The sequence below is a fragment of the Sciurus carolinensis genome, chromosome 12 (genome assembly GCF_902686445.1).
Source record: "Sciurus carolinensis chromosome 12, mSciCar1.2, whole genome shotgun sequence".
NCBI classification, from domain to species: domain Eukaryota; kingdom Metazoa; phylum Chordata; class Mammalia; order Rodentia; family Sciuridae; genus Sciurus; species Sciurus carolinensis.
Window position 1 is genome coordinate 50994825 of NC_062224.1, and position 24125 is coordinate 51018949.

General features: G+C 39.0%; 2 protein-coding genes across 6 annotated transcripts in view; both read right to left on the bottom strand.

The window, feature by feature from the left end:
- Mcm10 (minichromosome maintenance 10 replication initiation factor) overlaps positions 1-5704 on the bottom strand; it is a 28073-nt gene extending 22369 nt beyond the window's left edge. The window contains exons 1-2 of one of the 2 annotated variants that reach the window (XM_047521040.1): positions 5633-5704; positions 3815-3898 (exon numbers count right to left, since the gene is read on the bottom strand). In XM_047521040.1, coding sequence (XP_047376996.1) covers positions 3815-3821 — 7 coding nt within the window. In that variant the 5' untranslated portion in view covers positions 3822-3898; positions 5633-5704. Of the gene's footprint in view, positions 1-3814; positions 3899-5419; positions 5465-5632 lie in introns of those variants that run through there. The other variant, XM_047521041.1, reaches the window with a different exon arrangement.
- A 14936-nt stretch (positions 5705-20640) lies between these two features.
- Positions 20641-24125, bottom strand: part of Optn (optineurin) — a 40077-nt gene continuing 36592 nt past the window's right edge. For all 4 annotated transcript variants that reach the window (XM_047521486.1, XM_047521487.1, XM_047521485.1 and 1 more), the window contains exon 14: positions 20641-20966. In XM_047521486.1, the coding sequence (XP_047377442.1) occupies positions 20839-20966 (128 nt within the window). In that variant the 3' untranslated portion in view covers positions 20641-20838. The remainder of the gene's footprint in view (positions 20967-24125) is intronic.

Genomic DNA, 24125 nt, shown 5'->3' on the forward strand with positions numbered 1-24125 from the left:
TCATATATACATCTTCTTGCACATGAGTGTTCCTTGGGAATGTCTTAGAAGTGAATTGCTGGATTGTTGGGAATGTACATTTCCTATTTTGCTAAATGCTGCTAAACTGTTCTCAAAGTGGAAGGATACCAGTATCTTGAAATTTTATTTTTCAAAGATGATTTAAAAATGATCTCACTCTTTTGGTTGGCAGTTCCTGGATTACTGGCGAGGTTAAGAATATCCTTTATGATTATTAGTCAGTTGTATTTCTTCTTTCTTAATTTATTTTTTTTGCTCATTCCCTCTTCCCTATATTTGGGCACTATTCCTTCAGAAAATCAGAGGTATTTAGAAATGTTAAGAATATCTGACCCACTGTCCTCATTTGAAAGATAAGGGCTGGAGTTTGAGTTGGTAGGAGTTTGTTCCGGTTCATAGGAGACAAGTCAGTGTGGAAGCCTGGGTTAGTAAGGAGGTCTCTAGATCTACAAACCAACTCCTTCTACCACTCTACACTCCTGTAGCAGATAGAAAGAGTAAAGAGCTAGACTTATGCCCTAGAATGTTCTGACAAGCCTAATGGTTAAGAGTTAGATGTTATATAAAAATTAGTTTGAATTGCTTAGTCAACAAAGACTCCAAGACTGCAGCATGCAGCACGAGAAGAGAGGCAATCCTAGTTCCCTGTGCTTCAGAGAAATTGCAACATCCCTACATCCAAGCAGAGAAGCCTTTCCTACCTCTCATTTCTAGCTGCCAAAGATAGTACATCCCAGAAGAGGGTTTGGCCCACACTACTGGAAGTCATAAGGGAAAAATGCTACCATACTCTTCACCTTGAACCCACTTTCTGTCATGAGATTACCAGGGCTAACCCCATGATGTTGCATATCCCTGTTCACCTTAGATGCCATCAGAAATCCTCTCTTCCCTGTTATGCTGATCCAATCTTCCTGCTTCCTTGCTCCCAAGTCCTTGGGATTTGCTTTTTAGAATTCAGAAATGACTACTGGCAAGCTTCCCTATATCTTCAATGATTCTTACAACAGAAATCTGGCTGTCCCTGCAACCCTTTTGAGTGGAAGTTATTTAACATTTATACCTCACGCTGTGATGTCCAGTGTACTATTTCACATATACTAGGCATGCAATAGATATTTGTTGATCCACATCAGGGTTCTGACTATCACTGTCTCTTTGGGACCATATACTCTTCTTTAAGACTGCAGCTTCTCTGAAGTTCACATTGGATTTTGCCATTAAGAACCCCTGATGGGTGCTGCCAACTACTGACCTCTTTCATGCATGACCCCCAGTCTTCGACTCCATCTCTCCTGCTATCACCACTCTCAGGCATGTCAACATCCATAAGGATGATTCAACTGATATCTTGGTCTCTTACCTTCTCACCTTCAATGATCTTGTTCTCTACCCCATCTAAGACACCATACTCCCAAAGTCATTCCTTGTCATCACAGTAAATCTCCTCACTCCAGTATTCCCATCCAACATTTTTTCAAGATTAAGACCTTCCTTCAATGCTTTTCCTATCCATCATCCCCTGCCCCTCCTATCCTCACTTTGGATCCATGTTCCATCATTAGGGTCATGGTTTCAAAGACTCTTTTCTTTCTTTTCATTTCTTTTTTGCAGTACAGAAGATGAACCCAGGGCCTGGTGCATCCTAGGCAAGTGCTCCCAGTGGGCTACATTCTTAGTTTCTGAAGATTCTTAACTCCCATGCTTCTCTCACATGTTCTCAAGTTCCCTGACAAAATCCTAACCATGAGTAAGTCCAACCAACTACCACCTCCATGCCAGCACCCCACCTGGTCAATGTTACTGGAAAAAGACATGCTATCTCCAGGCACAGTGGTACACACCTGTAATCCCAGCTGGAGGAACACAAATTTAAAGCCAACCTCAACAAAAGCCAGGCACGAAGCAACTCAGTGAGACCCTATCTCTAATAAAATATAAAAAGGGGCTGGGAATGTGGCTTAGTGGTTGAGTATCCCTGAGTTCAAACCCCAGTACCAAAAAAAAAAAAAAAAAAAAAAAAAAAGACATGCTACCACGCCAACTGGCCTACCTTTAAATTTATGCCAATAACAAAGACATTCAACAGTGCTTAAAAAATGCTTCCCTGATATATTTCCTTTCCCATTCTCTTCTTCACATAGCCTTTCCTCAAACCTCCTATGCCCCATCTCTGTTTACTCTTGGCTGATGACCTTGACTTATATTTTACAGATTAAAAACAAGTAACAGGCTTCCTCATTTCTCACTACCAAATCTGAACTATGTTCTCGGCTTACCCTCCTATGACAATACATAAAGTGTCCAGTCCTATTTATAACTAATTTTTCCAATATATACTGAATCTCCTTCCCTCAGCTTCTCAAGAACTTCACTCTACAACTACCAACTGTTTCCTACATCGACAACTTTTCTTTTTCTTCCAAGCATTTGTATCAGCAGACAAAATCATTCTCACGACTCTCATATTACCAACTACTTGGTAAGATAGTTTGCTGTTGTTGTTTTTAACTTTTAATTTGTTATTATCTTACTCCCTCAAAGAAAATGTAAGTAGAAACAGTGTTCAACAGGGTATCCCTAGTACCAGTAAACTTTTTATTTCCTCTGTGTTGGCCAAATTGTGAAGCCATGTCAACCAAATTAGTTTTTCCTACTAGATACTATGATTTCTTAGTACATATCCAAGCACCTCTTATTTTTGTGTCCATCTCATAGCAAAAAGTTATGGTTCGTATTACATAAACTATCCTACAGGCAATTTGGTGATTTTAGGAAACAAGAAACTATCATTATACAATGCAATAAGTTTCATGTATATCACAGGGTAATGAACTTCAACATTTGGTTTTAATTTTTTTTCCCTTAAAGAGCAAAGTATACTAAACTTGAATTTTTAAAAAAAATCCAGTTTCAGACAATGACCTCAAATATGCAACCAGAAAAATAATGCATTTTATTTGTCAAGGTCCCTTTACAATCAGCACATTTTCTGCTGCTCCAGGCTGAGCTTTGCAAATGAGAGAAACATCTCTTTACTGATAAGAATTATGCACACATCCATGAAAATTAGGTAAGACTATTAAGAGTTGGGGATGTAGCTCAGTGGTAGAGTGCTTGCCTAGTATATGAGAACCTGGGTTCAATCCCCAGTGCAGAAACAACAACAACAAAAAAGACTGTTAAGAAGTTTTAACTTTGGGAGATGCTGTCCTGGGGGTGGGAGTGGCAGCTGGGGATGTGGCTCAGTGGTTAAGCACCTCTGGGTTCAATCCCTGGTACCCCCATCATCCCCACAAAAAAAAAGAAGAAAGAAAAGACCGTAAGAATTTAAGTCAGAGCTAGACTAAGACTAAAACTACTTCAACATATTTCTACATCTAATGTGAGCTCTGAAGTCAGACTGCCTGGTTCAAATCCCTGATCCGACAGTTTGACCTGTGACAAATTACTAAACATCCCCGACTTCTTGTTTAGAAAATACAGGGGCTGTGAAGATTAAGCCAGTTAATACTTGTAAGGATCTTAGCAAATGATTGGCACATTTTAAGTACATACCAGCTAGTGGTGTTATGAAAGACTATCACAGTTGCCAGAAGGGAAAAAAAATCTCACCTGATGAAAACAAATTAACATTCAGTGACTGAAACGAAATCTCTTTTGAACCACTGAAATAGTATCTCAGGGTGGGAAAGCATTTTCACTATTTTGCAAGTAGAATGAATAACAAGTCCATGCACGAAAAGGTGTTTTTTTCAAACAAAGAGAAATTAAGAAAATAACAAGGCCTTACCATCCATGCTATCAAGAGAACGATTGTGACCAGGAACTGAAGGAGGATTAGATGGTCAGGAGGATGAGTACTGTAGAATCTTGGCTGTGTGAAATCAACACAAGAAGTCACTCTTGATTCTTTTTGGTCTAACAATGCATATCCAACAAATCCAGGATCCAAAAAATCCATAGGCTATAACCTTAGAATCCATCTAGAACCTGAAAATTTCTCATCTTTTCTCTACTCACAGCCAACACTATCTCCTCCTTACAATCAAAGTAGACAATCTTCTTTTACTTGTCTTCACACTATGATTACAGAAATCATACACTGGTGAAATGCAGAGTAGTTTGCATAATACCAGGTGCTAGAAATGAGACAAATTATGAATAAGAATTATTGAAGCTCGTCTAAATATTAGGTCTGGTATCCTATTTTATTTATGATAATGCCTATGCTGTTGACTTTATCCATAGTAGCTTAGTGTATAACTACTTTGTTCCGACCTTTGTCAGAATTTTAATTCAATACAAGTTAGGGAAACACAGAAGAGTTTTTTAAGACAAAAATAAATCATTCTGTGTGTCCTCTTCTTTTCATTCAAAGTGACTTATTAAATTGCAAGGTTATTTAGATTTAACTTACATGTGCTCTATAATATGTGTGATTTTCACAAGGGCAATGTCAAGGTATTGATTATGGTGCTTTCTTTTTATTTATTCAACAAACATTTTCATGGACCCCCATCATGCATCTTATAGGGTGTTATTCACCAGGGAATCCACTGGAGAATTAGGCACAAACTATCTTGGTTCATTTCTATAACCAGCCCCTGTCTTCTCTCAAACCAAACTCACTCACTGTCATATGGAGGGCCGTTCAACAAGTACTATGGGTTTTATCTCCAAAATATTGCTGAAATCTTCCACTTCTCTCCAACCTCACTGCCAAAACCCTAATATACGCCACCATCAATCTTTGGCCTGGACTACTGTGTTAGTTTCCTATGTTGGTTTCTTTGCTCCCTACAATCTATTCTCCATACAACAGTCACAGTAATCTTTCCCTAGTAATCTTTTAGGAACACATACAAGATCATAGTATTCCCTTAACTTAAATTCTTTAATGGTTTTTCATTGCACTTACAATAACATTTACAAAGCCTGCGAGGCAAGGGATACTGTTTCACCTTTTATTTCTACTTCCTCATCTTTTCCATTGTGTATACCCCATCCAACTCTACCCACCTCCCAAACTATGCTCCAGCCAAACCGGCCTGCTTTCAGACCTCAGGTACTTTTGCCTGGAAAGCTCTGCCAGAGCTCCTCCTCATTCTCACCTAACTCCAGTTTTAAAAGTCTTTCCAGACCAGCCTATCTGCGAAGCCTCATCCGACCCTTTCCTCTATCTTACTGCACGTCACCCACCATCATGTACTTGTTTGTTATTTATTATCCTCCTTAGACCGCAAGTCTCCTAAGGGAGACGTCATTTGTCTGGAGGTCAGCATATGTACACATTCAAAACTGACTAGGAAATCAAAGAAACGAATCAATGAATGAATAAAACCCAGAAGGCATTCACTTGGCAAGTATTTTTAAAAGTCATTCTTAAAATACCCACCTGATCTCTTAAGTAGAAGAACCCGCGCCCCCGCGCTTCCCCACCGCGCCGCACCCTTAGCGCGCCCGCCCCAGCAGATCGCCCCCGCGGCTGCCGGATCCCGGATCTCGCCCACCCGAGGCCCCGCGGCTTTGCGCCTCCACCCTCAGACGCCTCCAAATCCTCCCACAGACGCGTGAGGGTCACCGCACGCCCAAAACCCGCGCTTCTCACCCGGCGCCAGCAACAAGTCCCAGTCTATCGCGGAACCCGCCAAAATTAAAACCCGGGCCAGCCCCTGCTCTGACGTCAGACGCATGCGGCTGCGGGACCGTACTGATTGGAGAGCCGGAGCTCTCCTAGGCGAATACCAGGGAAGGGAGCGAAACACGGCCCCTACGCAGAGCAATCGGATTGGCTCAGGTCACCGGGCGCTCTCTTCGGGGGCACCGTGACTTCCGTGGAGTTCTTCAATGGATCCTGTACTGCTTTAAGTAAAATACAGCGTCTGACGCCCTCTAGCGTCAGGATGTTTAAGTCTTCCCTTACATTTTTTTTGGGGGGTGTGTGTGTGTTTTGTTTTTTGTACCAGGGATTGTCCCCAATCCTATTTTGTATTTTCTTTAGAGACAGGGTCTCACTGAGTTGCTTAGCGCCTCACTTTTGCTGAGGCTGGCCTTGAACTCGCGATCCTCCTGCCTCAGCCTCCCGAGCCGCTGGGATTACAGGCGGGCGCCCCCTTGCCCCGCTGCAATAACTTTTATCTTTAGGTTTCGTTTCACCATCTGTAAAATGAGGGAAAGGCTAGGTGACATTCCTTGACACACAAACCACTATTCCCAGCCTAGTTCTCGGTCCACAGGTTTTGAGAATTGTAACTAGTGTCAGAGTTCACAATAACTTGTCAGACCATATTTTTCACAGAACATTCTGTAGTAAACTCAGACCTCTGTGTATTTACATTCTAATAGGGTTTGTACATAATATTAAGAACACAGTTTCTAAGTGCAGACTTATCTTCTACATAAGTTCAAAGACTTCCTAGCAGACAAGTTTTTAATGGACCAAATGATCGTTTGCCTTTTTTTTTTTTCCCCCTTGAGGACACTATTCAGACATGGTAGTTCCCCAATGCATTCTATATAAGATGGTATTCTGCCCACAGCATCTACCTTCATTTTAGAACAATTAAAACCAGCTTTAGGATGACTGAAAAACAGTCCTGACATCATCTACATGGATCCCCCCCCCCCCCGTGTATCTTAATGGAGTATTAATGCACCATTTATGAACTCAACCTGAGAGCAGTACCTTTTGAGGACTGTGAATGCTGAAAAATTCACAGTAATGAAGATGATATTGCCAGTTATGGGTGAAGAGTTCTGCTTCCTCAAATGTTGAAGTGTAAACATTAGAGAAGCATGCTGAGGCAAGTATATACAGGTTTTATTTTAAAGTAGTAACAGACTTCTCCTGGGAGGGAGAAGGGGCCCTAGATGATACCTTGGTATCCCAAGAAGTGAGAGCACACTGCCCCTTTTATAGACTTTTACTTTCTTTGTTCTCCTGCTCTCTCCCCTCTTATCTTTCTCCTTCCTGCATATGTGATTCAGCCTAGGAGATGCAGTGGGGTGGTCAAAAAGTGAGAAGCAGATGGGCAGGGGGAAGGGCCAAATGGAGTGATCCAGGCAGGTAGCAGCCCAGGGGGCATTAACTAACAACTCCCTGTCTGCAACCTTTTGGGAGGGGTAGTACTGGCAGGTAATCATAATCAAGGGGCTCTGGAGACACTGACATTCTAATCTCACAGGGGTGGTCTCCAACTTCAGGGATCCAAACCTGCCTCCATTTCCTCGATCCAATCTGATCATCTATCTACACTAACTGCCTGTCTTAAATTCTGGCTTCAAAGAGATTACAAAAATCAAATTGAAAAAGGTGTTTAAATGTATAACTGCATCTAATTATAAAAGTTCATTATTGATGTCGTTTTAGCCATCATGGAGAAATTCCTTGACCAATTCTGATTGGTATCCTAAAGTTTCTTTCCTAACCTTGACTTTCTGGTCCTCTTTGCATCCCATTCCATGCAAGGAGTAGGAAACAGCACCAATATTAAGCTCTCAAATCTTCCTGGAGAGAAGGATCAAGTCATTCTTATTGGATTTAGCATAGTGGCAATTTTGAGAAAAGAGATGGAATTGATTTTGAGAAAAAGAGTAGATTCAAGACCCAATGAAGGTGGGGATATTAGAGAAAGAGGGTGAGGATGACTGATAGACTTTGGATTTATGCAACAAGGTGTTTTTTGAGGCAATGCAATGAAATGGGGGACACAGGAAGAACACACAACATGTTTAGGGGAGACAAGAGATTCAGTTTTCAATTTCAGAATGAGATGTATCAAAGATACTGATTAAGAGAGGCAAAATAGCCAGCTTAAACTCCAGTCTGGAGTTCTCAGAAGTTGATATCTCCTTAGAATAAAAACAGAGGCCCATAAACAATAGTTTTGAAAATCATCAAAAAATACCTAAAAATTAAATCTTAAAGAGTCTATGTTGCAGGGGTTCTTAATCTTTTTGGGGGTGTGTGTGATCACAGACCCCTTTGAGAAAATACTGCAAGTGATTCTTTTTTTCCTTTTGGAAAGTACAAACTCAGACTCTGAAGATTTTGCATACCTTTTCAGGGGTTCACATATTTTCCTGAAGTTCATCCACAGACACCTCTCAGATTAAAAACTTCAGGTGTAGAAGGTCAGAACCCTGGGGAGCACAAGAATTTGAGGGGCAAGCAGCAGGGGTAAAGAGGAGCAGCCAAAGACAGAAACTGAGCAGGAGCAGTCAGATGGTTAGGAAAGTGAATAGTTCTATTTGGGCGTGATGGTGCACACCTGTAATCCTAGCCATCTGGGAGGGTGAGGCAGGAGTATCACAGGTTCAAGGCCAGCCTCAGCAACTTAGTGAGAACATGTCTCAAAATAAAAAAGGTTGGGGATGCAGCTCAGTGGTAGAGTGCCTCTGGGTTCAACCTATAGTACTATAAAAGATAAAAAACAAACAACAAAAAATGGAACCACTCTTATTCCCAGGTCACAGGACAACCTGGTCATGTCCTTCTCTCCCATCCTCTTCCAGTTGTGCCATTTTCCACAAGGTGATGAGCCCCAGGACCAAGGGAATATACCCACCAGGATCATGGGCAACTCCCTGTAGTCAAAGTTCTGTGTCCTAGGCTCCTGGGATTTTCTAACCAAGTGAGCCAAGCCTGTGTCAAGGGCCTTACCTGGGCCTCTTCCTCTGGTTGTCCTTCCAAAGGCCAATTCCTTTGTCTAAGATAGTGCATGGGGTGGGGTGTGGGAAGCTTGATAGCGGACTGGGTGTCTTCTTACTTGTGAAAGAGGTCATCAAATGCAGCACAAAACTGAGCAAGGTTGGGAGACCCGAGGCCTATTTTTCAAGTGACATAATTCAGTGTGAAACTCTAGGAGATGGTTAGTTTTAACCATAAACTTTAAAACTGCATACATAGGGTACATGGGCCTCAGTTATATTCTTGCCCCCAGATTTTCTCAGCATGAAAGGTGGGTCTGCAGGAAAATGATGACCTAGGATGCCAAAGAAGGAGACTTTTAGGAAGGAATGACGAATGTCAGCACTACAGAGCAGTGCTTTTTAAAGTCTGGTCCCTGGGCCAGCAGCATCAGTATCACCTGGGAACTCATTAGAAATCCATGCTTGGGCCTCATATCAGATCTGATGAATAAGAAACTCAAGGCAGGACTCAACACTTCTCTGTTCAGCCTCTGTAATATATTTCTATAGCACTGGTTAGAGTGCATCAGAATCACAGGGAGGGCCTTTTTAAAATATATCAGAAAACAAGAAGGGGAAACAAAACAGAAGAGAAAGGTTAGTCTCCAAAGGGCCCAAATGCCATGAGTCCACATTGTGAACACTTCTCATCATCCCACTGTAGTTCTCATTCCCTACATCCAGTTACACAGACTCTTGCTCATATCTCTTGCGCCCTTCTTCTCCCCTACATCCTCACTCTTAAGGCTCTCATCATCTCTCATCTTTATCTATTACTGATCTACTTCCAGTCTCCCACAAGTCCAATCCATTTCTCTTGTTGCCTCCACCTACAAAACAATCTTGGTGTGGCTTTTCCCCAATAAAACCTATCAGTCACCTCTCAGTTCTATAAATTTCAAACTTTTTGCTATTCACCATCTTTATAGACTCAACTTCCTCCCACTTCTCCAATAACCTCAACCTTGTTTATCCCCACTGATCCTTTTTCCAGCTATACTGAACTATTCATTCTTCTTCAAATATTCCAGGTACTGGCATTCCTCAGAGCCTCTGCACATGTAGATCCCTATGCTTGGGAGGACTTCAACCACTGGGTCAACTTCAACTACCTGATCAGCTCCTACTCATCCATCTAAGCTCTGGCCAAGCATCCCTCCTCTGTGCAGCTCCTCTGGGTGCCCTGGGCTAGGCATTCCTATTTGGTGTTTCCTTGAGCTCCAGACTAGTCTTGTGCATAGAAGTTGCCATGGTGCTCCCTAATTGTTTTTACCTTCTTCTTCCCACTATTACATGAACATCTGGAGAGAAGGGAACCATGTCTTGCTCATCTTCCTTCATCATCCTCTGATTTCTCTTTTGTTGCTGCTGCTTGGCACACAATGTTTATGGAAAGGAAAAATTGAATGGCACATTTTCTTCTTAACAAGTTACTGACCACTTGGGGGTCTCAGTTTCTTTACCTGTCAAGTGCAGATACTGGCAATGTCTGGATTAGAAGGTTTTAGGGAGGATCACATGAGAATATCTAGTATATTTTCACATAAAACAGCCATAATAGTCTGTTGCTTTATGTGTAAAGGTGTTAGTCAAACACATGGCTCCTCTTCCAGGTTTTAACAGTGTAAAATGGGAGATATGACAATGCATAAAAGATAAATAACAACAGGTGACTACCAATTTTGCTGGAGGGGCAGGAACACATAGAGAAAAGGAGGCAGAAACATTAAAGGAAGTAGGTAGAATCTAATTGTCTGGAGGATGACGAATATTTTTATTTTATACATAATAAAAAGAGCATGTCTTGACAGGTAGAAGAGGAAGGTAGATATAGAGAAGAAAGATATGGCTTAGCACTCAGACTGCAGCCTTAAAGGCTGCATGATTTTAACTGACACATAAAACTAAGTAACTTTAGATAAGACATTTGAAGATATTTAAATGGGAAAACTTGAAAATATACACAATGTGCTTGGTAAATGGAAGCATTAAACATGTACTAATTTATATTCTCATTATTCTGTAAGGAATTGTTTCAGAAGATTAAACCTATTAAAGATGGGTGCCAAAAAACAAAAACAAAAAAAGATGCGTGCCCAGGAAATGAATATGCGGGGCAGAGAGGCCTGTTAGAAGGTTGTGACAGTCACAACTATGACAAAAAAGAGTTAAGTGGGAAGCATATGAAGGAAAACCTGTCTGCTTTGGTAACTGACCAAAGGAAAGCACCGGTGGTAGGAAAAGCAGAGGACAATGGCCAGCGTGTGACCACCTGGGAGACTGGTATAACCTTAGAAATAGACAGAAGTCTAGAGAGGAACTTGCTTTCGACAGGCAGAGATGTGGTATGGATTTCAGCAGGTTCTTTAAATTTGTGGCTAAAGCCAGGGGGACATATCAGGGTTTCAAATACAGTTTGGGGTACTGGTTAGTGAACGTAGTGGAGTTCTCTATGTAGACAGGGTAGAACCATATTATCTTGGAGTATATTTACCTAATTAATGAGCCAAATAATTAAACCAGTTCTTCTGTTCTTGACCCAGGAGGAAGCAATGCTATTCAAAATGAGACCTACTGGAAGTAAGAGCCTGGTTTCTACGCCCTGCATTCCCCCACCTCCCTATAGGCATCAGATTATATCTACTTCACATCTCCCATCCTCTGTGGTGTAGAACTTTCTACAGTCTTATCTTAAATTTGAATTTGTCTTTCTGGGAAAGAAGAAAATCAACTTCCTTAATTTTCATAATAGAATATTCTCTTTGTTGCTCAAATGGATGTTTATTTCCCTTCAACCAATGAAGCAGTTACTTTAAACAACAGGGTAGGACGCTCTATCTCATTACCTCAACTGATGTTTTGCAATGGGAGACCAATAAAATGTCTAGTGTTGCCAGGTGTGATGGTACATACTTGTAATCCCAGCTATTTGAAGGGCTGAAGTCCCAAGCCAGCCTCAGCAACTTAGTGAGACCCTGTCTCAAAATAAAAAAGGGTTGTTGATATATACAGCTTGGTGGTAGAGGACCCTTGCGTGCTCAATTCCCAGTACAACCAGCAAAAAAAAAAAGAGAGAGAGAAAAAAAGAAAAAGTTTAATGTTGGTATTCTAATTAACCCATAAGAATGTTTAACATATTTTGCTGGAGATATATTTCATATATATATATATATATATATATTTCATATATATATATGAAATAACTTTCATCCTTGATTATAGATCCATATATTTAAAGGACAAATAGCTACATAAAGCTGCCAGTTCACTAAGAGTTCTGGAATCAATACTTCTTGTATTATATACTTCACATTTGTAATTATTTAGCTAGAAAAAAAATCACTCAACAATGAATAGCATTTTCCTAAGAAGAGTACATAATGTTATCTCAATAGTTTGTAAGCCATGAACCATGTAAGTCAAAGGATGCCAAAGAAGATGCTAAATTTGTATTTCATCTGCTTTTCATAGCAAACTAATCTGGGCATTTTTTGTTGTTCCATTAAAACATGTGGAGATTGGTCCATATTCTCGATTCACATTGCACTTAAAAGCTGCAACTAGCTGTCATATCAGTCTTCCCCCGTTGATTTAATGATGGCACAATAAGTTTGATTTTGCATTAAAAATAATCCCAAGTTATCTTTCATTAGGGTCAAATGGAACTGTTAGCCAATCTTCACAACAATCTTGATTTTCTGATGCACACAATGAATTCTGGTGTGTTCATACTAAATAATCTTTTAGTTCAAGGTTATTTTTTCATTAAAATTAGTGTCAGCTTTTAGAACAGCTTTAGGACTATAGAAAAACTGAATGGAATGAACAGAGAGTTTCATATAACTGCTTTCAAAGAGTTTCCCCTATTATTAATATCTTGTATTAGTGGGACATTTGTTATAAATGATAAACCAATATCGATACATTAACTGTGGTCCATATGTTATAATAACTTCACTCTGTGATATGCAGTTCTATGGATTTTGACAAATATATTTACTATAATTGTATCAAACAGAATACTTTCACTGCCCTAAAATTCTCCTGGACTTTACCTATTCAGTCTTTTCTCCTCCAAACCCTGGAAACCACTGATCTTTCTTCCCATCTCCATAGTTTTGCTCGGTCTAGAGTGTCAGATAATTGGAATCATACAGATTATAGGTTTTTTTTTTTAGAACAGTTTCTTTCACTTAGCACTTTGTATGTTAAGTTTCCTTCATTTTTTTGTTTGCTTGTTTGTTTTTCAGTTTTTGCTTTTTTCTGTATGGCCTGCTAGCTCATTTTTTTATTATTGAATAATATTCCATTATATGGATGTACCACTATTTGCTTATTCCTTCATCTATTGAAGTTATCATGTTTGCTTCCAAGCTTTGGCAATTACAAATAAAGTGGCTATAAACACTCATGTACAGATTTTTGTGCCTGTAAATTTTCAATTCATTTGGGTAAATACCAAGGAAAGCGATTGTTGGAGTGTAAGGTAAGAGTTGGCTTTGTTTTGTAAGAAATTGCCAAAATATCTTCTATAGTTGCTGTACCATTTTGCATTCCCATCAGCACTGAATGAGAGAGTTCCAGTTACTCCACATCCTCACCAACATTTAGAGTTGTTAGTGTTTTAGATTTTAGGTATTCTAATAAGTGTGCAGTGGTATCTCATTGCTGCTGTTTGTTATTTGTTTTTGTGGTACGAGATATTAACCCTGTGTCACTCTACATGGAGCTACATCCCCAGTGCTTTTTCTTTTTTGGAGGGGGAAAGGTACCAGAATTGAATTCAGAGGCACTCAACTGCTGAGCCACATCCCCACTCTATTTTGTATTTTATTTAGAGACAGGGTCTCATTGAGTTACTTAGCGCCTTGCCGTTGCTGAGGCTGGCTTGAACTTGTGATCCTCCTGCCTCAGCCTCCTGAACCACTGGGATTACAGGTATGCACCACCTCGCCTGGCTCTTCTTGTATTTTTGAGACAGGGTTTCAAATAAGTTGCCAAGGCTGCCTTCAAACTTGTACTCCTCCTGCCTTTGCCTTCCAAATATCTGGGATTTTAGGCATGCGCCACTGTGGCTGCCTCATTTGCAATTCTTCAGTGACGTGAGGTTGAACATCTTTTCATATGCCTGTTTTCCAGCTCTGTATCTTGTTTGGTGAGGTATCTGTTCAGATCTTTTGCTTGTTTTTAAATTTGACTGTTGTCTAAGTTTTAAGAGTTCTCTATATTTTAGATGCAGCCCTTTATCAGAAATGTGTTCATTGAAGACTTTCTTTCAGTCTTTGGTTTTATTTTTTTTTAATGTTACTGTATTTTTTATACCTTTATTTTATTTATTTATTTTTATGTGGTGCTGAGGATTGAAGCCAGTGCCTGACACGTGCTAGGCAAGTTCTCTACCACTGAGACACAACCCCAACCCCGGCTTTAAGTTTTATGAAAACTGTAAGGTCTATGTCTAGATTGTTCCCCTCCTCTCCTCCTCTTCCTTTTTTGCATGTGTATGACCGGTTGTGCCAGAACCATTTATTGAAACAAACTTCTTCATTGAATTTCATTTGTTTCTTTTTCAAGATTTAGTTGATTATATTTGTGTGAATCTATATCTGGGTTTTCTATTCTGTTCCATTGATCAATTTGTCTGTTTTGTTTGTTTGTTTTTGTTGTTTTGGGATTTTTTGTTGTTGTTCTTTTATTTTGCAGTGTGAGAGATCAAATTTTGGGTCATACACATACAAAACAAGTGCCCCACCATTGAACAATGTCCCTTTTCTATTCTTTTGCCAGTGTCACACGGTCTTGGTCACTGTAGCTTTCTAGGAAGTCTTGAGGTCATTAACATCAGTGTTTTGAATTTATTCCTCTTCAGTACTGCATTGGCTATTTAGGTCTTTTCCCTTTCTATATAAACTTTAGCATTACCTGTTGATATCCATAAAATAACTTGTTGGGACTTTTGATTGGGATTACATTGAATCTATACATCAAATTGGAAGGACTGACATTTTAAAAATATTGAGTCTTCCTAATCATGAACATAATCACTTTTCATTTATTAGAATTTTTTTCCATCAGAGTTTTATGGTTTTCCTTATAGGTCTTGTGTATATTTTACTAGACATATACCTAAGTCTTTCAATTTTTTTGTGTGTGCTAAAGTAAGTGGTACTGTGTTTTTAAATTTCAAGTGACCATTGCTCATTACTGGCATGCTAAAAATTGGTAATTTGTGTCTTCTTTCTTTTTCTTAGTTAATCTTGCTACAGGTTTACCAATTTTATTGATGATTTCAAATAACCAGACTTTGGTTTTATCAGTTTTCTTCTATTGATTTCCTGGTTTCAATTTCATTGCTTTCTGCTCTAATTTTTATTTATTTTCTTCTGCTTCTTTTGCATTTACTTTACTATTCTTTTTCTAGTCTCCTAAGTGGAAACTTACTAATTTTAGCTATTTCTTCTTTTCTATATGAACAATAAATGCTACAAATTTCTCTCTCAGCACTACTTTCTCTGCATACCTTGAATTTTTATGAAGTATATTTTCAGTTAGTTTAAAATATTTTAAAATTTCACCAGGAGCAATGGTGCATGCGCATAATCCCAGTAACTCGGAAGGCTAAGGCTGGAGTATCACAAGTTTGAAGCCAGCCTTAAAATCTTAGTGAGACCCTCAACAACTTAGTGAGACCTTGTCTCAAAATAAAAAATAAAAAGGACTGAGAATGTAGCTCAGTAGAAAAGCACCCCTGGTTTCAAATTCCCAGTACCAGAAAAAAAAGTTGTTGGTTTTCAGTTTGTTTAGACTTTTTGTGCTATTTTGAACATGAAAGTTTAAGTGATGACTTCCAATTTCCTCACATGACAGTTATTTTTGAATATAATAGTTGATGATTTAATATTATAAAATGATTTAGTTATCTGATTTTCATTAGTTTATTAACTGATTTCCTAGTTCCCATATTTCTAGTGCTCCCATTTGACAAGGCTTAAGAATATAGCAAGGGAAGCCTTAAAAAGGTGCCAAGAGCCAAGTGTTGTGGCACACGCCTGTAATCCTAGCAGCTTGGGAGGTGAAGGCAAGAGCATGTTCAAAGCCATCCTCAGCAACTTAGCAAGGTCCCTAAGTAACATAGCAAGACCCTGTCTCTAAAAAAAATATATTAAAAGGACTGGGAATGTGGGGATGTGGCTCCATGTTTAAGCACCCCTGGGTTCAATCCTCAGTACAAAAAAAAAAAAAAAAAAAAAAAGAAAAAGGGCCAAAATAAGGGAGATGGCATCATCAAGATGGCAGAATAGGAAGCCTCAAGTTCTCCTTCTCCCTAGAGAGATACTGACTTAATAACAAAACATATATCAATTCCTTTTGTGAGAAATCAGTAAGATAGTTGAGATGTTCTTATACCTCAGGTGAGTATAAAACAAATATGTAGGCAAATTTGTGGCACTCACTTGCCCGAGTACCTCTCCCTGACTTAGGATAACATGATCAAGAGAAAACTCCCAGCTCCTGAGTTCTCCCTGGGGTGGCAAAGAGAAGACTGAAACATACACCCAATATGCAGACTTTCCAAAGGTTTGCCTGAGGAACTGGTTTCTGTCCTGCCCCAAGCCAAATACTGATAGGAAAGGGCACCAGGCTGAGACCCTCTGAGAGCAAAGATGATCTGGATTAGCACAAACTCAGTTGCCATAGTACTTTCCCCCAATTCAGTGCAGAACAAGTAGGTAAAACCCCTTAGCTCTCAGTTTCTCCCTCAGAGGGAAAAAGGGGAGCATGCATTCTGTTTTTAGTTAGAGCTGCCCAAGAGACTGGCTTCTGTCTTGCCTATTTCAGGGTGCTGGACAGGAACTTGCATACTACAGGTAAGGGGTTGGGGTGCAGTGGAGTTCTGAGAATGAGAGAGTTGAGTGGCTTGCTGCTTCCGCAGAGGATCTATATCACAGCAGGCAGAGGCCAATACATCTTGGCAGCCCCTCCCTTGGGGAGAAAGAGAGGAGTGAAGCCTGTGTCCACTGTTCCATCTTTGTGGGGGACTTCCCAAGGGAAGTGTTTCTGTTTTACCTATCTTAGGGTGTCAATGGGACCCAGCATACTGTAGATGTCTGGGGTCCCACTACGAGTATGAGAGAGTTGGGTGGTTTGCTGCTGCTCTAGAGAACTTGCAGTGTAGCACACAGAGGCATCTTGGTGGTTTCTCCCTCAGGGAGAATGAGAAGAGTAGAATGTGTATCCAACATTAAAGACAAAGAATTTTGAAAGTAAGAGAAAAGTGACTCATCACGAACAAGGAAGTCTCTATAAGGCTACGAGCAATTTCTGAAACAGAAAACTTGTAGGCCAGAAAGGATTAGGATAATATATTCTAAGTGCTAGAAAAGAAAAACTGCCAAATATAGATAATATATTCAGCAAAACTATTCTTCAAAAATGAAAGAGAGACTTTCACAGATAAACAAAAGCTGAGAGTTCATCACAAAATCAGAAAGGAATTAAAGTATGTCGCTGCAAAAAAGAAAAGAAACATGAAGGAAGACAGCAAAAGGTAAAGACAAGAAATTAGTCTTAGCACTGACTTTTTACATATGACACAAAAAGCACAAACCATAAAGGTAAAAATAGGCAAGTGGAACTACAGTGAACCAAAAAATACTCTGTCTAGCAAAAGAAATAATCAGCAGAGTCAAAAGGGCAACCTACAGCATGGGAAAAAATATTTGCAAACCATATACATGATAAGGGGTTATTATCCAAAATAAATAAGGAATACCTACAAAAGAAGAGGGGAAAATAATTTAAAACTGGACAAAGGACTAGGGTAGACATTTCTTCAAAGACATACAAATGACCAACAGGTATATGTAAAGATGCTCAAAGTGGCTGATTATCAGGGAAAAACATGCCAAAATCATAATGAGATATCACCTCACCTATGACTATGGTCATTATCAGAAAAACAGAAAATAGTAAGTGTTGACAAGGATGTGGAGAAACCAGACCCTATTCTTACTATTGAAAGAATGTAAAATGGTAGGAAGGTTCCTCAGAAAATTAAAATAGAACTATGATATGACCTAGTGAGTTGAAAATAGAATCTCAAAGAGACAAATAAACTCCAATATTCATTGTAGCATCACTCACGGTAGCCAAGAGGTGGAAACACCTGAATGTACATCAGTAGATAAATGGATAAAGAAAAAGTAGTATACATATATAAAGGAATATTATGCCACCTTAAGAAGGAAATCCTGGGGCTGGGGTCGTGGTTCAATGGTAGAGTGCTTGCCTAGCATGTGTGAGGCACTAGGTTCGATTCTCAGCACCACATACAAATAAATGAATAAAATAAAGGCATGCTGCCCATCTACAACTACAAAAAAAATTTTTAAAAAAGAAGGAAATTCTACCATATATAACAACATGGATGAAACTTGAGGACATTGCTAAGTGAAATAACCAGTCACAGAAGGACAAATAATGCAAGATGTAATTATATAAAGTATTTAAAGTAGTCAAAATCATAGAAATTGAAGGTAGAATGGTGGTTGCCAAGGGCTGGCCAGGGGAAAATGGGAATTGCTATCTACAGGTATTTACATGAGTATTAGTCATGCAAGATAAAAAGTTCTAGAGATATTCTGACGACAATGTGCATACAGTTAACGATATTGTACACTCAAAAATATGTTAAGGGTAGACACACTCTTTGTGTTTTCATCCCATACACACACAAGATTTCTATGAGGTGTAATTAACGGTTAATATGGAACAAAATGTTTGAAGAGATAGAATAAAAAAATTAGATAAGATATACACAGAGCTTACAAGTTGTTTACTAAACTAGTTGATTCTCTTAAAACAGCCTTAATTAATTTTTTGAGATATACAACACATTATTTATTACAATCACTATTTGTGCCATAGATCACTAAAACTTATTCCTCCAAATTGAAATTTTGTCCCCTTTGATTAACATCTCCTTTTTCCCTACCTAACTCCCTCTCCATCCACTGGTAATCACCATTCTACTCTCAACTTCTATGAGTTCAACTCTTTAGAGTCCACATACAAGTAATACCATACAGTATTTGTCTTTCTATGTCTGGCTTATTTCAATTAACATGATGTCCTCCAGGTTCATCCATGTTGTTGCAAATGACAGGTCTTCCTGTATTTTCATTGTGTGTATACACCACATTTTCTTTATTCATTCATATAATGAAGGACACCTGGGGTGCTTCCATATCTTAGTACTGTGAATAATGCTGTGACCAACATAGGATACAGACAATTCTTCAACAACCTTAATTTAAAGCAACCATAAGAACTTGCCTTCATTTGTAATCCTTCCAGTTACCAAGCACATGATTTGGTCACAAGCTTTATAAGCTCATTCATGTTGTGAAACAACAACAGAGTTTAGATCTCTTGGATATCTATACTTGAACAAAATAAAAGGATATCCACAATAACTTAAATATGAAACCATTTGGTTTTCTTCTCTATTGAGGATACTATTGAAATCTATTTCCTCTAGTCTAAAATGATAAAAATATTTATATTAGAAACTATAAACAAGGAAATAAAAAATTTCATTATAATTTTAGAAATGTCTTTAACAAACATTCTCCCTGGGATGTATGAGAATCTTTTAATCTAGATTAATAATGTGTACAATGTAACCTCTTGGCATGAAGATAACTATTCAGGCGTGAAGATAACTGTAATTTGCATAGTATGTTCTTTAGGCATGAGTTAACTATTTTGGTTCATATTTAAACACACAAAAATGCACACATGTATGTATATGTGTGTAATCAAGTTTGTCTAGGACAGATCTTATTGTAAATACAAAGGGGATCTTTTAGTTTTCTCTTAAAATGTTTTAGGAACTGGATGCATAAAGATATTGTTAACTTTTATGGCTTGTCCAGTACTAATCAGTCTTGTTTAAAATATGGCAAATTCCTATGTATTCAATTTCTTAGTAACAATGACTTCTAATTCAAACGTGTTGGTCTCAACTAATGGATCTTGCTCATATTCATCAAATTAATAAAGTATATCATACTAAGTATTAAGCTTATATTAACCTAATGAGCTTAATACAGAAAATACATACTATGAAATTAATCATATATGAACAAAGTAAAAGATTCATAAACAAAATTTTATTTTGCAATAACTACTTTTTGTGATTATGAAGCTTAACATTGTGAATGATTATAAGAAATCTAGTGAACTTAATTCCAGTGACTCAGGAGGCTGAGGCAAGAGAATGGCAAATTCTAGGCCAGACCCAGAAACTTAGCGAGACCATCTCAAAAAAAAAAAAAAAAAAAGTGGGGTGGGGGGAGGAATGTGGCATGATATAGCTCAGTGCTAGAGTGACCCTGAGTTCCACCCCTAATTGCCCTCTCTCCCCCTCCCTCCCACCCTCCCTCTTTCTCTCTCTCTCTCTCTCTCCCCTCCTCCCCCTTTTCCAACAATATGGAGAGAGAAAAAAGAGAAATCCAAGGAACTTAATGTCACATACGCCAACATTTTCTGACTTGTCCTGATATTAACTGAAAGTTCACCATACTTGACGAAAAGGGGTACGTCACAACTTTGGCACAATTACTATGGCTACAATAAAACAACAACATATACAAAAACATATAACCCCAAAAGATCCATTTTCAGTGGATGAAGAATAACAACAATTTGCTTTAAAACTACTTCAAAGACATTTTCCTGATTAAATCTGTGACCAATTCATTTTTCCTGCCTCCTTAAAAGGTTCTTAAATTTATCAGTGAAGTTTCTTCCATCTAATTCCTGAGCCCTGTCACATTATGTCCCCTGCTATTTAACTGTATGAACAGTGCAGCTGCTCACAGAAACAGAATATAAAAGTCACTGAATTTATCATCAGAAGGGTAGTGGTTAAGGATTTTAGTTTGTGAGCACATTGAAATCCACAAAGTGTTTTCTTAGAATTGATACATCTTTTTTTTTCTCCTAAAACAAGCATAATGAGGCAAAATATATGAGTGAAAACAAATAAGACAAAAGTACAAGTCTTGGAGGAAAAAGCTGACATTTACCAACAGTTTTGGGGAGGTGAAACATCAACACTTAAATGATGCAGTCCATCACATGAATCTGTAATGTATCTATGTCAGGCAGAACTTCTCCACACTTGGGGCAAGAATGACCTGGAATACTCGGTGGTTGCTGTTGTCGCCAGTTCCTATCCTCGGCTCCTGGGAATAAGCAGGAAACGAAATGTTTCATTAGTTCCATCTTGGAAAGAACTTCTGCTTCATTTTAATAACATTGTTAATTTGATCATCTGTTAAACTTCATAATCAATACCCAATGGAATACCATCCCCAGTCCTTCTTATTTTTATCTTTATTTTGAGACAGGGTCTTGCTAAGTTGCTGAGGCTGGCCTCAAACTCAGGATCCTCCAGCCTCAACCTCCAAAGTAGCTGAGATTACAGGTGTACACCACCACACTTTTGGTCTTTAATGAAAGTCATCACTGTGTGCACAGAGAAATCACCACAAATAGCACCAGCTGCTCTCCTATTATTTCAGGATTTAAACTGTATTCCAAGTGTGAGTCTATGAAAAGACATAGTTTCAGTTCTAGGTACAGGACAATACAGGTTCTGCATAGTAGCAAAAGAGGGAGAGAATACAGAGGAAGAAATCAAGCAAGTATAGGAGGGTCTCCTGCAACACTATGCAAATTTTGAGAAGCAGAACACTCCCATTTATTCAGCAGACACTTGTAAGCCCTCCAGGATGTGCAAGAGACTGCCTTGTGTCAGGATACTGACAAGGTCCGGAAGCCAGGTAAGTGAAGGGGCAGTGGTGGTGTGGAAGAGGGAGTGTTATGCACTTCAGGGTTGGGTAGGAGTAAGAAAAGAGCCCCTGACTCAGGCCTCGATGCAGAAAGGCCTCCTGGATGAGTAACCTCTGAGAGGAGCCTTGGAAAGAATATGAATTGCCCAAGGAAAGTCAGTAAGAAGAAACAACTGAAGAATGAATTCTGTCATCGCCCCCAATTTTGGAGTTAGGTTGAGCTTGAAATCTAAATCAGAGAATGTTTGAAACAAGCTCTTACTCGGGGTAGATCCTAGATAAATACAAACTGTGATCAATGCTGAAGTTTACTTCTGCCTCCTGGGCATCTCTCTGGCCTGATCTTTCTGAACCAGTGCAAAGTATTTTGGTTTTTTTACTGTCCCAACCTAGACTGTGGATCAGCCCCCAAAATTGTTTTTGGAGGATGATAATAATATTTACCTCTGATATTTGCTTCAAAATACATTAACTGAATTCAATAATTATGTAAGACTTTTAGAGGAAAAAAAAACTTAAGAAACTTTTAATTTTCTTTAAATTTTTGTGATGCTCGCTCGGAATCTAATCCAGGGTCTTGTGCAAACTGGGCAAGCGCTCTACTAGTGAACTACATCCCCAGTCCAAGAAGCATTTTTTACTAGTTGTATTCATCATAAAGCATGATTTTTGAAGCAGGGTTTTCTAACTGTCTCATCGCCTGAGATTAAGGGTCAGCAAACTTCTGTAAAAGACAAGAGAGAAAATATGATATAGGCTTTGGGAGTCATAAATAAAAATCTCTGCCATTGTAGCATGAAAGCAGTCACAGACAGGATGCAAACAAAAGGGCATAACTACATCCCAATTAAATTGATTTATAAAAACAGATGACAGGCCAGATTTGGCCTGTGGGCTGTAGTTTGCCAAACCCTGATCTAAGTGACAACCAGGGACATCGGCACTGTTGGTTCTGCATTTTAAACATCGTTGCCTCCATCTGTGCTTTTCTGTGCTGGATTAGGTTTCAAGACCCTACTGTAGCTGCTGTAGCAGCCTGCCCAAGGTTCCCTCTTCAATCCACGAAAAGCTTGGTCAGTTTTTATTATCAACTGATCACACTCATTTCTGCCTCTGCCCTTTTACTCTCACACTACACTTATCCAAATCCTAGCTTCAAGGTTAAGCTTAGAGTCATGCTTTTCCAAGGCTTTTCTCAACTCTCTGTGCCTTTTTTTTTTTTAATTGTAAACAAATGGGATACATTTTGATTCTCTGTACATTGAGTAAAGGCATACCATTCGTGTAATCATAAATTTACACAGGGCAATGTTGTTTGATTCATTCTGCCATTTTTCCCCCTTCCCCCCCACCCCACCCATCCCTCTTTTCCCTCTATACAGTCCTTCCTTCCTCCATTCTTGCCCCCCTCCCTAACCCTAACCCTAAACCTAACCCTAACCCTAACACTAACCCCTCCCACCCCCCATTATATGTCATCTTCCGCTTATCAGAGAGATCATTCGTCCTTTGGTTTTTTGAGATTGGCTTATCTCACTTAGCATGATATTCTCCAATTTCATCCATTTGCCTGCAAATGCCATAATTTTATCATTCTTTATGGCCAAGTAATATTCCATTATATATATATATGCCATAGTTTCTTTATCCATTCATCAATTGAAGGACATCTAGGTTGGTTCCACAATCTGGCTATGGTGAATTGAGCAGCAATGAACATTGATGTGGCTGTATCTCTGTAGTATGCTGATTTTAAGTCCTTTGGGTACAGGCCAAGGACTGGGGTAGCTGGGTCAAATGGTGGTTCCATTCCAAGCTTTCTGAGAAATCTCCATACTGCTTTCCAGAGTGGCTGCACTAATTTGCAACCCCACCAGCAATGTATGAGTGTACCTTTTTCCCCACATCCTCGCCAACACCTATTGTTGCTTGTGTTCTTGATAATAGCCATTCTAACTAGGGTGAGATGGAATCTTAGGGTAGTTTTGATTTGCATTTCTCTTATTACTAGAGATGTTGAACATTTTTTCATATATCTGTTGATTGCTTGTACATCTTCTTCTGTAAAGTGTCTGTTCATTTCCTTAGCCCATTTGTTGATTGGATTATTTGTATTCTTGGTGTAGAGTTTTTTGAGTTCTTTATAGATTCTGGAAATTAGCGCTCTATCTGTAGTATGAGTGGCAAAGATTTTCTCCCACTCTGTAGGCTCTCTCTTCACATTGCTGATAGTTTCCTTTGCTGAGAGAAAGTTTTTTAGTTTGAATCTATCCCAGTTGTTGATTCGTGCTTTTATTTCTTGTGCTATGGGAGTCCTGTTAAGGAAGTCTGATCCTAAGCCGACATGTTGAAGATTTGGACCTACTTTTTCTTCTCTAAGAGACCCTGCATCTCTGTGCCTTTTTGATGAGCCTTTTATCTTGACCACTATTCCTTTTATACCTACATGTTCTCTTGTACTGTGAATTCACCTTTTTCTGTGCACATTTTGTCTCCAGCCACGCTGCAACCCTTAAGGACTTGACCACACCTTGTGCCTTTCTATTCCCT